This window comes from Panthera tigris, chromosome A2 (assembly GCF_018350195.1).
Source record: "Panthera tigris isolate Pti1 chromosome A2, P.tigris_Pti1_mat1.1, whole genome shotgun sequence".
Lineage (NCBI taxonomy): Eukaryota > Metazoa > Chordata > Mammalia > Carnivora > Felidae > Panthera > Panthera tigris.
Genome location: NC_056661.1, coordinates 76,135,410 through 76,151,142, shown reverse-complemented (window position 1 = coordinate 76,151,142; position 15,733 = coordinate 76,135,410). Strand labels below are relative to the sequence as shown.

The following is a 15,733-nucleotide window of genomic DNA, read 5'->3' as shown; positions in this document are numbered from 1 at the left end:
TAGGAAGATCAAATTACCTGCTTTAAAATCTTCCCTAAAATTTTTTACTTCATAAACTCTCTTGATTAGAGTGTCTGAGTTCTATAAATTCTTGCAGGAGAGACAAAGGAACAGGTCAGGGGCCATGTGTGGGCAGTTTAGAGACAGGAAATGTGTGTGCAATAGAGAAACAGAGGAAGGGAGTGTAAGTAACAGAAACCATTTAGGGTAAAGGCACATAGGACACTCCTGAATTCATGACATCATTTGGAGAACAATGTAGGCCACTTTCATCTAATCAAGAAGGATTTTAGGAATGATGACAGCTTTGAATTGAGCAATCAATTACTAAAGGAATCAGCAGGTGTTCTGGGAGTCACAAAGGAGAGTCGGAGAGTGATTCCAGAAGCAGACTAGCAGTTTTTCTTCCCTGCTTTTATGGAACTGTCCTTGCTTCCTCCCCTCTGGAGGTTTTCTAAGAACAGAAATTCACACTGGAGTCCCAGAGGCTACATGCTGTACTGAGTTTACTGCAGCGTCTGGAATGGAACCAACCCAAATGCAGACGCCAAACAGAACATGTTCTTGCTGCCTAAAATCCCATTCCTTCCCAGCAGACTACGACGGTGTTGGGAAACAGTCTTGTAAGACAGTCAGTTTGGGGAGTACACGGAGCTTGCTTGATGACTTCAGCTTGCTCTCTCAGGGGAGATTCAGGCCACAAGGAAACATCTGCCTATCCCCTTAGACGCCACTTAACACTGTCTCTACCAGATGTTCTTAGTCCGACCCTCTTACAGAGGCCAACATTCTCTTTGACTCAAAGGTGGTTCATGTAACTCCTACAAATCTACATCTTGCCAAATGTGTACAGGGATTAATTTTTGGTAGAGCTTGCACCTCATCTGTTCAAGGGATACCAACGTGTCTTGATAACTAAAAGTGACTGCATGCAATTTTCGTTAATAGACTCAGAGGTTGGAAAAAAAATTAAAACCAGAAAGAAGAAGAAAATGAAAAGATTCTTAACACAAATCAAAACGGGAGTTCTTTGGGGCCCCTGGGTGGCTCAGTCAGTTAAGCATCTGACTTCCGCTCAGGTCAGGATCTCATGATCCATGAGTTCGAGCCCCACATTGGGCTCTGTGCTGACAGCTCGGGGCCTGGAGCCTGCTTCGGATTCTGTGTCTCCCTCTCTCTCTGCCCTTCCCCTGCTTGTGCTCTCTCTCGCTTCCAAAAATAAACATTAAAAAAAAATTTTTAATGGGACTTCAATTTCTGTGCATTTTTTTTTTAATTAGTTAATTTTTTACAGTAGGCTCCATACCCAACATGGGGCTCAAATTCATGACCCTGAGATCAGGAGTCACACATTCTACCAACAGAGCCAGCCAAGTGCCCCTCACTTTCCATCTTTTAGGTTGGTGAAAAAGGAGTATACCAACTGCTGGTGGGGCTGGGGAAAAATGTGCTTTTGTAACCAGGTGGCTGGAAAAATATTAGCACAATCTGGAGAATAATCTAACAATCTCTATAAAAATAAAAAACACACATGTACTTGACTTAGCCGTTCCATTGCTGGGAACCTCATCTATACAAAACAAAAACAAAAACAAAAACAAAAACAAAAACAGGAGATAAGTTGTGGCAATTTCCCATGACAGAATACCAAGAAAAAAAGAAGAGGTAGATGAATACATGCTGTTAAAAAGAAAGAGGCACATGAATACATGTTGAAATGTATTTTTTTAAATCTAACATGTTATTTAAAAAGAAATGAGAGGTGCACCAAAAACCAACCGATACTTAGGAATAAACCTAACCAAAGAGGTGAAAAATCTATACACTGAAAACTATAGAAAGCTTATGAAAGAAATTGAAGAAAACACACACACAAAAAAAATGGAAAAATATTCCATGCTCCTGGATTGGAAGAACAAACGTTGTGAAAATGTCGATACTATGCAAAGTAATCTACATATTCAACGCAACACCTATCAAAGTAACACCAGCTTTCTTCACAGAGCTAGAACAACCGATCCTAAAATTTGTAGGGAACTAAGAAGAAATGAAAGGATGACAAGATATTGTCATTTTTAATAGGTATTCTGATCTCTATTATTAGTTTCTCGACTATGAGAAACTCCTAACAGTGGCACTTGCAGCCGCGGATGGGGGGTGGGGGAGGGGAAGGGCAGGACATCTGCCTTAGCTGTTGGAACGTTTTTCTTTTAAACGATGGGCATACATTGTTTCCAAAATTTTAAAAACACTGTAAAGTACAAAACTAACCACAACGCTATTAAAAGCCAAGAAACAGAAATGTACTTGAGGGCTTCAAAGCTAACTTGGGACAACCGATCTTTGCAAACACTAAGACCCCAGGTGAAAGCGATGGTCGGCCCCTCACAGTCAAGGGGAACGCACTTCGCCTCCTTCAGAGACACCGAGCATCCCACGGCTCCTAGAGGTCAGGAGGGCTTACTACTGAGGGGACTGAGCACCAGAGCGAAAGTGTAGCTTCACTCACCTGTTGTTTAAAGCCCCTCCAAGGTCACAGTCACAAGGTCGACATCCATCCAAATCATTGCTCAAGCCCCAGTGCTCCGGCTGCAGAATAAAAGATTTAACATCGAAAGGTGGGTTCCCATAATTACACAATAGACTCAACAAGGAACAAGTTATGGCATGTCTGGGTTGATCCACCAAATGCACTTTTGTACCGTGAAAGCACAAAGCCTACAAGGGGAAGGAGTATAAACATTCTGAATTCAAGAAACCCAAGCTGCAGGTTGCTGGGGCCATCATCATGTAACGCCAGATCAGAACAGCTGCTTTTCCAAGCCAACAGCCTTTGTCCAGTTATTAATATGAGCAAGCAGCTAAGAGGCCAATCTTGTTCATTAGAAGTACTCTGGCAGTAAGAGACTTTTGGCAACCACTTGGCAGGCCTTTAAATTTTCCATAAGTTCAGCCTGTCAAAAACCTCATAAGCAAAGCTCTTCAAGGATTTATCTGCGTCCAAATGGCATAAAGCAAGTATTTTCACAACTGAAACGGGAGAAAATCACTGAATCCTGAAAGCACTGGAGATGGAAATAAAAAGAAATGGAACAGAATCCATGTAGGGGAGAAGAGCTCTCTGCACCTTAATAAATATCTATTTCCTAATGAACACATAAAAACCAGGTCCATTGATTTAAATCAGACTTCCAGAAATTTACTTTAAGCATCTGGATATAGGCGAATGTGCCTATAGGTCATAAACATAATTTGGGGTCAGTGGAACCCCTCTCACAAATTATAAAGGGATTCATAACAACGTTATAAAACATGGAATAATTTAAAAAATTACTCTCGGAATTACTCTACCCAGAATCACCACAGTGAACTTTTTAGTGTATTTCCTCCCAGATTTTGTTTTTCTTGATGAATTTTTTTCCTACATAGTCAAGGTACTACTCACATCCTATATATGTATTTTTTAATACCAGCATAAGCATTTCCTCACGTTACTGTCATTTTCAATGGCAGCTGAGTATCACACTGTATACAAACCCCCAAATTTAGTTTACTATTTTCCCCACCGTTGCTTCCATGGTTTTTGGCTATGATTAGTACAAGATGCAATGAGTCTTCTGGCGAATACATTTCTGTCCAATTTTCTGCTCATTTCATTAGGAAAGATTCCCAGAAGGGGGATTACCGGGTCAAAGGGTACGTGCATTTCTACAGGCTACTGATAACATATTTCTAAAATGCTTTCTTTGCCAAGTATGAACCACTGTGCATTTCCATCAGCAGCTTAGAGGACCAGCCCCTCATTATGTCCTAATAGTTAGCATCCCCATTTTTAAAAACTCGTTAGTTCTGTCTATAAAAATGGGATGTCGCTGTGGTTTTTATAATTCTAACAGCGACAGTGAATATCTTGTTAAAATCAATTCATTGGCAATTCTTCTGTGAATGGCTTGTGTCTTTTAACATTTATATATAAGGGTGATTGATGGTAGGGTCTGCAGTAGCGAAAGGCATTCTCCACTAAAACCTGCCACCTTCACGAACTCCTCATCCCATGTAATCAGGATTTACCTACCAGACACTGGTCACAATGCTGTCCTGTCACCAGACGCTTACAGTAGCAGTAACCAGTCTCAGAATCACAAGGATTCCCGCCAGGAATCGTTCCCAGAGGATTGCAGGCACAAGCTTAATTAAAGATAAAATAAAGCAAAGAAACACAAACCAAGTGAGCGCCAAGAGGTGGTCTGGATTTAGAACTGCAAAGTCAAACGGGAACAGCGTCCACGAGAACACCCCAACTTTTTCACAAACGCGCTTACATTTACAACCAAATGGATCTTCAGCACTTAAGCCGTAGAAGCCCTCTTTGCAAAGTTCACAATGTTCTCCTTCCACGTGTAATTTACACCGACACTGGCCGGCAATGAGGCCAGCAGAAAAATCGGTGTAACTGTCACAGATTCCCCCATTCTGAGATCCAGCTGGGTCACAGGTACACCCTAAGAAGAACAAAAAGCACCAGGTAACAATGTGAGTGTTTGTATAAACACACGTTCCCGTCGGCCCCTTGGAAGGTCACAGAAATAGACTAAAGAAGAGAGGGTGCCAGGCAGCTTCTGCTGCCAGCATCCTATGTAGCAGTTAAAATAAAGCGGAGTCTCATGCTCATACCAGGAGTCCCGAGAGGATGGTGGTCACCAGCCTATTCAAACTGAAAGGTGGCTCAGCTGATTACGTGTCCGACTTCAGCTCAGGTTATGATTTGACAGCTCGTGAGTTCAAGCCCCACACTGGGCTCTGTGCTGACAGCTCAGAGCCTGGAGCCTGCTTCAGATTCTGTGTCTCCCTCTCTCTCTCTGCCCCTCCCCTGCTCACGCTCTGTCCCTCTCTCTCAAAAATGAATAAACATCAAAAAAAAAAAATCAAATTGAAAGAGGACGGAAAACGTCATGAAATTGCCCTACGTACGTTCACAGAGGTGAGGGTCTCGGACGTCTCTCTCCGGGTGCTGGAAGTAAAACGGCTTGCACTGTTCACAGTTGCGTCCCATGGTGTTGTGCTGACAGTCATCACACACCCCTCCGCTGACATTTCCGGTGGCCAAGTACACGGCCATGTCAAAGTGGCACGAGCTCGAATGTTCATTGCAGTTACACTCTGTGTGACAAGGCCAATGTCAAGTAAAGCCTTTTTTATATCTACTTACCAATGGAGGAGGGAGTGCCAGGAAGAAACTCATTTTGGAAAGCAGGGATGAAGTTCAGGCAGCTAACACTTAGGGGCCCATGGAAAAGGACATGTCCGCCTGACATCATGCTGGAAGCCTTCCAAGGGTAAGCTTTATGAAATAACTGAACAATCTGCCCGTTTTGGAAGAGAACGGGCTTCGAAGCAAAGAGAGGAAAACTTGGGGGAAAGGATTGCCCCTGGTAGCCACGATGTGGAGGACGCCTCTGGGTGCCACTCAGGGTGGGAACACACCCCTCCAGAGGACCTTCTAGGATACTTCTGGGAAAGCCTGGCTGGGCCGCCAGCTCTGGGGAGTGTGGTGTCAAGGTGATGCTCTTCCTTCCCATTCCCACCAGCTCACGCGAGCAGGCTCTTCAGTGAGAATTAAGGTCTGTGCAACAGCCATCTGGCCGGCCTTCTGACCCTCTGCTGGCCCACTGGGCAGCCCTCTTGGTCCAACCCGGCTGTCACATCATCTCACTCTCTGCTCTGTGACCCACATGGACTCCTCTGTCTTCTCACAACGAAGCCTAACTTCGATTGGCCCTCACAGGGCTCTACACTCTGGCCTCATCCTCTCCCTCCTGCAACACAACCTCCCGTACGGAGGGGCTGTGAGGTATCCACCGACAGACTCTGGGTGCCTAGCAGGGAACTGCCCTTGACACACCTGTTGAATTAAATGTCGGAATCATCTCCCAGGGCAGACTCGGCGTTGGTCCTAAGAAGAACGTCCTTGGGGCTTTAGGCTTTGCTCGGTTCTCCTTATCTGAACTCCTTCCTGCTTCCCCCTCCCTCTCTCCCTCCCCCCCCCACCTCCCTTTCTTCTTCTTACCTCAACAATCTCAGCTATCATCAAAGGGTTGTACTTAATAACAATCCTTGACCACTCCAGCCCTCACTGGTTTCTGAACTTCTAGAACAGGCCTCAGTGGGGGAAGGGGCAGGCATTGCAATCACTGTGGGGGGCGGGGAGGTGTTTCAAACTACACGTCTGCCCAGAGAATGCCACCGGGCTGGCCAGCTGGCCAGACGTATGCCATGGGCTGCAGCCAGACTGGCACAGAGACAGGGCCAACAACTCTTACACCTTAGTGATCTACCGTGCCGTATTTTTCTCTCATTTTTCTCTCGCGCTCCTCTTGCCTTTGAGACAGGCACAGTGTCAGGGACAACATCTCCAACTTCTAAGTCTGCCAAGCCCCTGGCTACTGCTCTGAATGCTAATGTATTGATTGAACTGAGTGGATATTGGTTTCCTAAGAGTATCTGGGTGACGCTGGCAAAAGGGTACTAACTTTTCTTCCTTTTGCAAAAGTCACGTACTCTTATAGTAGCTCTAATCAGAAAATGGGTCCTGGAGTCTGGACATCCCTCTGACGGAGACTTACTTTTACAGGCATTGCTGTTTCGACCTTCCGCGGGTCTCCAAGGTAAATCGTGGTAGAAATCCATGCACAGTTCACAGTTTAAGCCCTTGGTATTATGCCTGCACATGCAGTGCCCATGAACCTTGAAAGTTACACAAACAGGAAGGAGCAAAGTTAGAGATGCAACCTGATGGCCAGGTTTTCTCCACAATCAGTGGAAGCAATAAACCCCTTTCCTACTAATCCGCATCTCTAGCTCAGCGCAATGAATATTTGTTTTAATTCTGTCCCTCCCTGAAGGGAGTTCTGTCTTTTTGGTGGCTTGAACTCCCATCTCTAGGAACAGTTCCTATTATATAATGGATACTCAATATATATGTCACTGAAGTAGGGATCAAAGAACCCAGATGAACAAAATCGGTCACTTAAAAATTAGAAAACAAAACAAAACAAAAAAACAAAAAAAGCCCCACAAAACACAAAAACTAGGTACTTAAGAGTTAAAAAAAAAAATCTATGTCAAAAAGAAACTTATTATAAGAGAAATCAACAAAAGTTATAATGCAGAACTAAATGTATGCATACCACTGGAAACCAACTCACATTACTGCAAATTTTACCACTAAGTCACAGAACAGAATGGGTTTTTCTGCTTCTTTTGTTTTGTTTTTGACTTCAGGCAAAGCACTTCATTTTTTTTCCCCAACCGAAATGAGATTCAAAATATTAATCATTTGCCACATTCACATTTGCTTTTTTTCTTTAAGAAAGGAAATCTAAAATCTTGGGGGAAAAATATAAATTATTTTGCTTTGTGAAGGGCCTAGGATGCACTCTTTTGCACTGTGTCTCTGGCAAGATATGCCTAAGCCCCTGAGGCACGTAAATGATAAATTCTTTCAGTCTACCAAATATGCATGTACTTAGGCACCTCACCTTAACACTAGTTTCTACAGAATGGAATTCAGGAACAGGACAGACAGGTCCGCCCTGGACTCACCTTGACAAGAGTGCAGTGAGCAAAAGACTAAAATCATCTCATTACAAGCTAGTTTTCTGCAGACTGAAAAACAGACCCAAAGCACATGCCACAGGACCCTACAGTGTCTGAATTAACAGCATAATGTACGGAGACCCGTGACAGTGACGGGCCTGTAGGACTTAGCTACATGCCAGGCTTGTTATCCTGCAAAGTAAACATTATCTACCTAGCATTCCCTGAAAGATGTAGCAAGAGATTACAAGGACAGGTCCTCCCTTGAGGCCCCATTGAAAATGCCACTTTATCTACGTAGCAAATATTCTAACTGGAGCGAATGAAGGCGGAAGTTTCAGGCAGCTGAATACACTCAATCCTGGACCTTCTTTGATGAGGACTAATGATCTTTGAAAAAGCAAACGGCAAGTAAGGAAGCCTTACACTCTTCAACGAGGGAGGCCCAATGTCTAATGGAAGGAATCCTGGGGCAGAGTCCAGGAGGGTAAGATTTGAATTTCCATCTGCCATTTACTTAGGGCCCTTTGGTGAACTATTTAATCCCTGCTCTCTTCTTATAAGGATAATTGGCTGAATAAATCCTGTTTAGCTGTAAAATCCTGTGGGTCTATAAGAATTAGCAGTTTACTTAGAGACTGGTAAAATAACTCCGACTTTCTCCATTTGGCAAATCATCCAAACCCCCAATTTTTAGAAGTACGTAGTTTGACAACACGTATATTTGGCATAAAAGTGGGAAAAGAATGAAACTAGAAGAAATATATAAAGAAACAAAGCCCATTGGATTCCGAAATCATATTTCGTGGTTCCAGGTTCAAATGTCCAGGTTTTCCGAACTGGGATCACTTTATGCCTTGTAGCATAAAGATGGGGGTGTTTGTGGTGTCTAATCTTCCCTAAAGGAAAAGAAGATGCACTGGCTACGTAGAAAGCTTTTTCCTCCTTACTGACTACAAAAAAATATCTATTGTAGTAGCAGCTTGCTGCAACAATTTCCCCAAACTAGTTCTTCGCCCATGAAATGAAAAGCTTTTATATTCTCACAGTCTAAGAACGTTAACAAAGAGAAAACCATCAACCACCAGTAATGGCGGAAAGAGCTCCAAGTCAGTCTGGAAAAGTAAAACCCCTAGAAATTGTGCAAGGTTTAAGGTAAGACGAGATTCAAATTGCTTTCCGGAATCATCTGTATGAAGGAGAAAGCCCCCCCACAGCACTCACTCACCATTCCTTCTACTTCTTCATTGATTCCATCCACAGGGGCGCATTCGCTGGCATGACCGTAGCAGAAGCAATTTCCTCGAACCACCATATCATAAACTGCATAGTAATACTTTTCCCTGATTTCCATCCGGGAATCCAAAAGGTTATCTCCCAAAGTGTGGAGCTTCACAAACTTGATTCTCAAGTTGGTGATTTTTAAGAGATCTACAAAGGTCACCAAGAAGATGAAAAGTCTGATCACACAAGCAAGACTTGTTTTGCAATTATACAACACCTCTTCTCTTTATAGAAAGGCACGGCAGATAAAAATGCCGAAGTAAAGGAAAGGTTACCCCCTTGTTTGATCTAGATGACCATGCTAGTAAAGTTTAACAAGTATATCAAGACTGTGAGTCTCTGGAAGAAAGAAGGTTTGCTGCCTCCTTACTAGTTTAGTAAGAATATCTATTCTGCGACGGATGTGCTTGCAGACTGTTTCAGGAAAAAGCGCAAAAGCAGAGAAATTTAGAGAAATTTAAGAACACGGCTGCAGGACTGCAAGAACCCACTGGCACAGAGTAATCTGAACCATCGCAATTCCACGCGGTGCCCACAGCAACTAGGGTCGGTCTCAAAATCAGAGAGTTCTATTCAGGTAGGAGGGGGTTGAGCGGCACACTCCAATTGTCTTCATTATTGTAAGATAGAACGAAACATTTTTGTGTTTATTTTTGGAGAGGAAAATACTCTCTGAAATTTCCCACCACAAAGATGAAATCCAAGTTGCTAAAATAGATTTAACACTATGGAATAACTACTATCCAGGGACAGAAGGTCTCCACCAAATTTCTACACAACGTCACAGTCTCCCACTTTTTTGTCCTAGTTTGCCATCCACAGCGAGGCATAGGGATAAAGGAGCTCAGTATCAGGAGGTTGGGCAAGTTTTTGTTTTTTCCCCCCTAAATGTAAGTTACTTGTAGATCAATTTCTCAGATCTTTTCTTCTCTCTCCTGGGTCTATAGATGAATGCTTACTACAGAAGCTGGCTAGCAATTACATTCTATTAGTAACCTGATAAGCCAGAAGCCATTCAACCTTCTCTACCAATGCTTTCATCAATTACTAAGTGGACCCTAAAACACCGATGAGTCCATCAGTCCTCCTATGCCCTGTGTAGCCTGAGGTTTCTCCCAAGCTTTACTTTCATTTGGGCTGATACATTCTCATCAGTTACAACAGGGAACAACCGAACACGGGGTGTTGGCCCCACGCGTCAGATATATTCAAAGCCCTGATACAATTTTAACTACTGAAAATCTATGCAGAGCTTACAATGAAGACTATAGAAATAGCCGTGGGTTGAAAGAGAAAGTCCATGAGTCCATGCATTAAACTTAGGCTCTTTGTAAAAATCAAACACAAAACAGAGAAACCGTGGTACGACTTAGCTGAATGGAATTTATGAATGCCAACGTTTCCTCCTGCACAGAACGAGCACAAGCGCCTATTGACAAGAGGCCAGACAACAAAGCTGGAGAGCAGCTGGAGTATTTAGAAGCCCTTGAACTGATCTTTGTGGAAGGCCTCAGAAGAGCAAATATGCTCCTTCCACTCTCTCCTACCACAGTTAACAACAACTAAGCCTTGTATATTGACCGCTGTTGTATACTGAGGCAAAACCACTTGTGAAGAGAGTCTCTGAGCTCTCCACAATAGGGACGATGAAAGAGACGTTGTTCCCGCGAGTACAAGGTCAATCGAAAACGTGATCAGTTAAAATGGACGCCTCTTGAATTTTTCTGAGGCCATTTAACAATGAAAAACAAGGAACTATGATGGCAGCCAATTTTCCAAGTCCCACAAATTTCACCCAACAAGGAGCAGACCACGAGTTCCTCTAGGGCCCCATGAGGTGTTTGTCCTGGAGACCATGTGGACGTTTCTCACAACTGGATTTGGAGAGCAGGAAGGGCAGGCCTCACAGAGCTCACTCCGAAATGCCAGAACTGGATGTGCCATTAAATATTTGTTTCACAATAGAATGAATGAGTGAATTACAATCCAGAGACAGTCTGGGCCACACGTAAAATTAATTTAAGTGGGGAAATAGCACTTGTCTGGCAATATTTCCTGGACGCTTTCCCTTCTACTCTTTCATGCTTCATGCTGGGAGGTTCCATGGCACCGTGGTTCCAAACAAGGCCATCCTCAGTGAGGAAGGAGCACCAAGAATCGGTCCTGCCTCTCTGCTCGGCGGACTACACCTTATCCGCAGGAGAGAGAGTCTCATCCCTTCACTCTGAGGAAGGGGACTGGGTCCACGGTGAGACCCAGGCCGTGGCTGATGGCACCGTCATCAACAGCAGCTTCTTTGACTCACTGAACACTTTCCGTGTGTCAGGCACGTTGGAAAGTCGTTTACAGAACTCCTTTTCCCTCCATAATGACCCTCAGGTCACCATTACTATCTCCACTGACAGATGAAAAAACAGAGGCTAAAAAAAACCCAACTATAACCAGGTTTAAGCAGGTTATTTGCCCCACGTCACAGAGCTAGGATATGCTAGAAATGGGATTTAAACCCAGGTCTGTCGGACTCTGAACTCTTTTAAGTAGTTCACATTTTGCCTCTGAAGATGATCGAAATGTAATTTTTTAACAGCAGAAGTATGGTTGTTAAATGCTGGAAAGAACTCTAAATTTAGAATCCTAACGTATGGCTTCAGGACCTGCCTGACACTAAATGGTCATGTCACCACATGCATGTTATTCTAACTCTCTGAGTCTCAGTTTGCTTATCTGTTAAATGGAAATGACAACCGCCACCTTACTCAGCATATGGAGCATGGCTGAGACTTCGGATTCTCCCCCAGAACTCTCTTTTCTTCCTTTGATAGTAAGAACCTTAGGCAAGAGTGTGAGAGGGCACATGGCCGCCTACCTAGAGAGGTTTCCCAGTGTGCCTTGAGGTAGGGTCATGTGGCTAATTTTGGCCAATGGGATATGGATAGGGGCCACGTACAGTTTCCATGTTGCTTGCCCCTCTCTTCCTCCCATCTTTTAGGTTGGGACAATAACGTGGTAGGGTTCGTCCAGCCCCAACCATGTGGATAATGACTCTAAGACAGAAGGGAACTGGGTTGCTAAGGTCGCCAGATTTAGCAATAAAAATACAAGATGCTCAGTTAAATTTGAATTTCAGATAAATAGTTAATAGTGTTTTTAGTAAAGTCTATCCCAAATATGTCACATGGGACATAGTTACACCAACCCAAGTATTACATGGGATATCCTTGTAGTAGTCACAAGCATTACGTGGGATACGGTTATACTAAAAAATAACTTGCTATTTATCTTCAATTCAGATTTAACTGGGCGTCATCCTGTATTTTATACAAGTAGGTCTACTTGTATCATCCCTCTGGATGATTTCCTAAGAGAGAAATAAACTTCTATGTTATTTGACCACTGTATTTTTGGGGGGACCCTTTGTTACAACAGCTTAATCTATACCCTAGTTTATATGTATTTTATATATACATATACGTGCATATGTACATGTATGTACATTCTATATATATATACATACATATATACATATACGTGTATATGTATATATAGAGAGTACACATATATAATATATAGTATAGTATATAATATAGTGTGTGTGTGTATATATATATATAATATATATTATACTGAGCAATAAAATAAATAAGGTATTATGACGAGCATAATTGTTTGAGTACTTAGGACATAAACCTTTTTGATTCCTGCCAATTTCAAGAGCCTCTGATTGGGTACTGCGAAGAAAAAAAGGAAATAAAGACGGTGGATTTAGCACTGAATATTTAGATTCTGTGTAGCAGTGCTCTGGGTAAGAGTTCTTCCGTGATTGCGGTGTTCCATCAAAGCTGTTATGTGAAAACAAGCTTACTCTGTATCCTCGGACTATAAGGATCCTCTATTCTGAACGCGGGATCTAAAGCACGAAATATCACCTAAAAATAGACAGAAGAGTAATGGGTATTTTTGCAATGATCAAAAAGGATTTGTAAATAGAATGTAAAACAAAAACAGCAAACAGACCTCTCCTTCCGTCGAGGGTTCAATGTCAGAATAGCGGGAATCACAGATTATATCATCCACTTTTTTCATGGGGCCAGTTGAAATGCCTGGAAATGAGCCCTCACAGTCATAGGCAAAGTATCTGTACACACCCCAGGTTTTCCCGAAGTCAGACGATCGTTCTATCAGCATCGCGGCCGGACGGAATGTCTAAAGGCAGGGCAGAAAAGGCTCATTTGATGTTTTGCATTGGTGATCTGCATTTCTCAAGAAATCTCAGACAAAGGTATCACTCCACTGTGCAGCACAAATGCTGACAGCGTGGGGTTGGTATTTCAGACTGTGGCTGGATTTCAAATACTTCAGGCTGTTCCATGGAGACTCCTCCTGTAGGAAAGGGTCTAGCCTTGAAATGTTGCGCTTTCTCCCACCCTGAGAGAGATTAGTAAACTGTTTCTCTTTAGGAGTGGATTATAACCAGGACCCTACAGTAAACAAGCTTTGGTCTAGTCAGTCACCACCCATAATTGGATTGGCTAGTTTGAGCGTTTGGTCTTCATTCATTCAGCAGTTGCACACAGACACCTGCTCACTACCGCGCGGTGGTCCACATGCTGTAGACGGCCCAATGAAGTGTAGATATAGGTATAAATCATTTACAACACGAAACACCAGAGTACAGCCTCATGCAGTGCGCTCAGGGAAAACGAGAGGAAGGAATGACTAACTCAAGAAGCTGGGGAAACCTATAATTCCACTCCTGGCTATTCCATCACCCCAAGAACTGAAAACAGGGACTCAGATGGGTGCTTGTACACGAATGTTCGTAGCAGCACAATTTACAATGGCCAAAAGGCAGAAACAACCCAAGTATCCATCAAAGATGAATGGATAAGCCAAACATGGTATACACATACGAAAGGATATTACTCAGCCGTAAAAAAGAAATTCTAGTCCTTCCTACGTCATGGATAAACCCTAAAGACATTTCACTAAGTGAAAGAAGCCAGACAAAAGGAAAGACAGTATAGGATTCCACTTACAAGGAAATGTCTTGAATAGGAAAGCACATAGAGACAACAAGTAAGTTAAAGGTTACCGGCGGGGGGGAGGGGCCAACGGGGAGTTATTGCTTAATAGAGTAGAGTAGAGTAGGGTAGAGTTTGTATCTGGGGTGATGAAAATGTTCTGGAAACAGATAGTGGAAGTGGTTGCACAACACTGTGCAACATATACACCTAATGCTACTGAATTGGATACTTAAAAATGGTTAAAATGGCAAATTTTGTGTTAGGTACATTTTACCACCTACACACACACACACACACACACACACACACACACACACACACACACACACAAGCCAGGGAATGCTTCAGAGAGAAGACGGCATCAGACTGGATCCTAAAAGGGTAGGTGTTTTCCAGGCAGGGAGTGAAGGTGGCTACACATGACAGAAGAGGTTGACTAGGGCAGGGAAGTAAGGAATTTGCTCGCCACGCTAAGGGGTTTCCTTTATTTTTACACCATGAAAGGGGAACACCAGAAGACTTAAGTGGGCAGAATGAAATGATCAGACTACACGTCAGAAAAATAACCCCGTGGCACAGCTATCAGACATGGAAAAACAAAACAAAACCAAACAAAAAACAAGAGACAAGGAAACCAACTGAGAGACAGAAAAAAAAGACGAAGGTCTTAACTCAAGCATTACAGTATGGGTGGATGGAAAGGATGCAATCAACCGTCTGAAAACTTAGTGAATTTAGCCAAATATAAAGAATTGCACTTGGCGATCAATTTGGTTTCAGTGGAAAGGGACGGAGAGGAAAGAACCACGGGTGCTTGAGTTTGAGTAGCGGGGGCAACTGTGGTTAAGAGCAAAGCCACAGAAGAGAAAGAAGCCATTTGGTTTTGGACTAGCTACATGTGAGGGGACACCCACTGGACAGACAACTGGAAACCGTGGTCTGGCACCCAGCTGCGTGAACGGAGCTTGAACCGTGGATCTGGAAATCACTGTTGGCATAAAACACTTGACACCTCCAAATATAGAGGGTAGAATGTCCTCCCAGAGAGCAAAGGGCAAGATGAAGGAGCTGCAATCATTGCTCCAGAAAATGCATCCACACAGGACTAGACAAAGAAGGAGAGTGGTGCCTGGAGCTTTAATTCCATTATGTCATAACCTTCTGTTATGGGCCGAACGGCGGCCCCCCCAACTTCTTATGTTGAAGACCTAACCCCCAAGATCTCAGAATGTGATTATATTTGGAGACAGGCTCTCTGAAGGATTAATTAAAGTAAAATGAGGGGCGCCTGGGTGGCTCAGTCGGTTAGCCGTCCGACTTTGGCTCAGGTCATGATCTCACAGCTCGTGAGTTCAAGCCCCGCATTGGACTCTGTGCGGACAGCTCAGAGCCTGGAGCCTGCTTCTCATTCTGTGTCTCCCTCTCTCTCTCTGCCCCTCCCCCGCTCGTGCTCTGTCTCTCAAAAATGAATAAATGTAAAAAAAAATATTAAAAAAAAAAAAAGTAAAATGAGGGCTTAGAGTCCACCCAAATCCCATGTGACTGGTGTCCTTCTAAGGAGAAGGAATTAGGAGATGGAAATGTACAAGACAAGACCATGTGAAGATAAAGACAGCCATCTACACACCAAGGAAAGACTGAGGCCACAGGAGAAACCAACTCTGCCCACAGTTCAGTCTTAGACATCAAGCCTCCAGAGCCATGAGACAATACATTTCTGTTGTTTAAGCCACTGAGTCTGTGGTGCTTTGTTATGGCCACCCTCGGAGACTAATATACCCTCACGACACACTTTTCCTACAGTAGAGGAAAGAGGCTCAGACACCTTA

General features: G+C 43.3%; 1 protein-coding gene across 1 annotated transcript in view; it reads right to left on the bottom strand.

Annotated features, from left to right (window-relative positions):
- The window catches only part of LAMB1 (laminin subunit beta 1), a 74,143-nt gene that overhangs the window by 46,524 nt on the left and 11,886 nt on the right, over positions 1 to 15,733 (bottom strand). Inside the window, exons 5-12 of the mRNA XM_042964278.1 lie at positions 12,895 to 13,083; positions 12,743 to 12,806; positions 8,825 to 9,027; positions 6,624 to 6,744; positions 4,972 to 5,160; positions 4,323 to 4,502; positions 4,076 to 4,188; positions 2,510 to 2,589 (exon numbers count right to left, since the gene is read on the bottom strand). Coding sequence (XP_042820212.1) covers positions 2,510 to 2,589; positions 4,076 to 4,188; positions 4,323 to 4,502; positions 4,972 to 5,160; positions 6,624 to 6,744; positions 8,825 to 9,027; positions 12,743 to 12,806; positions 12,895 to 13,083 — 1,139 coding nt within the window. The remainder of the gene's footprint in view (positions 1 to 2,509; positions 2,590 to 4,075; positions 4,189 to 4,322; positions 4,503 to 4,971; positions 5,161 to 6,623; positions 6,745 to 8,824; positions 9,028 to 12,742; positions 12,807 to 12,894; positions 13,084 to 15,733) is intronic.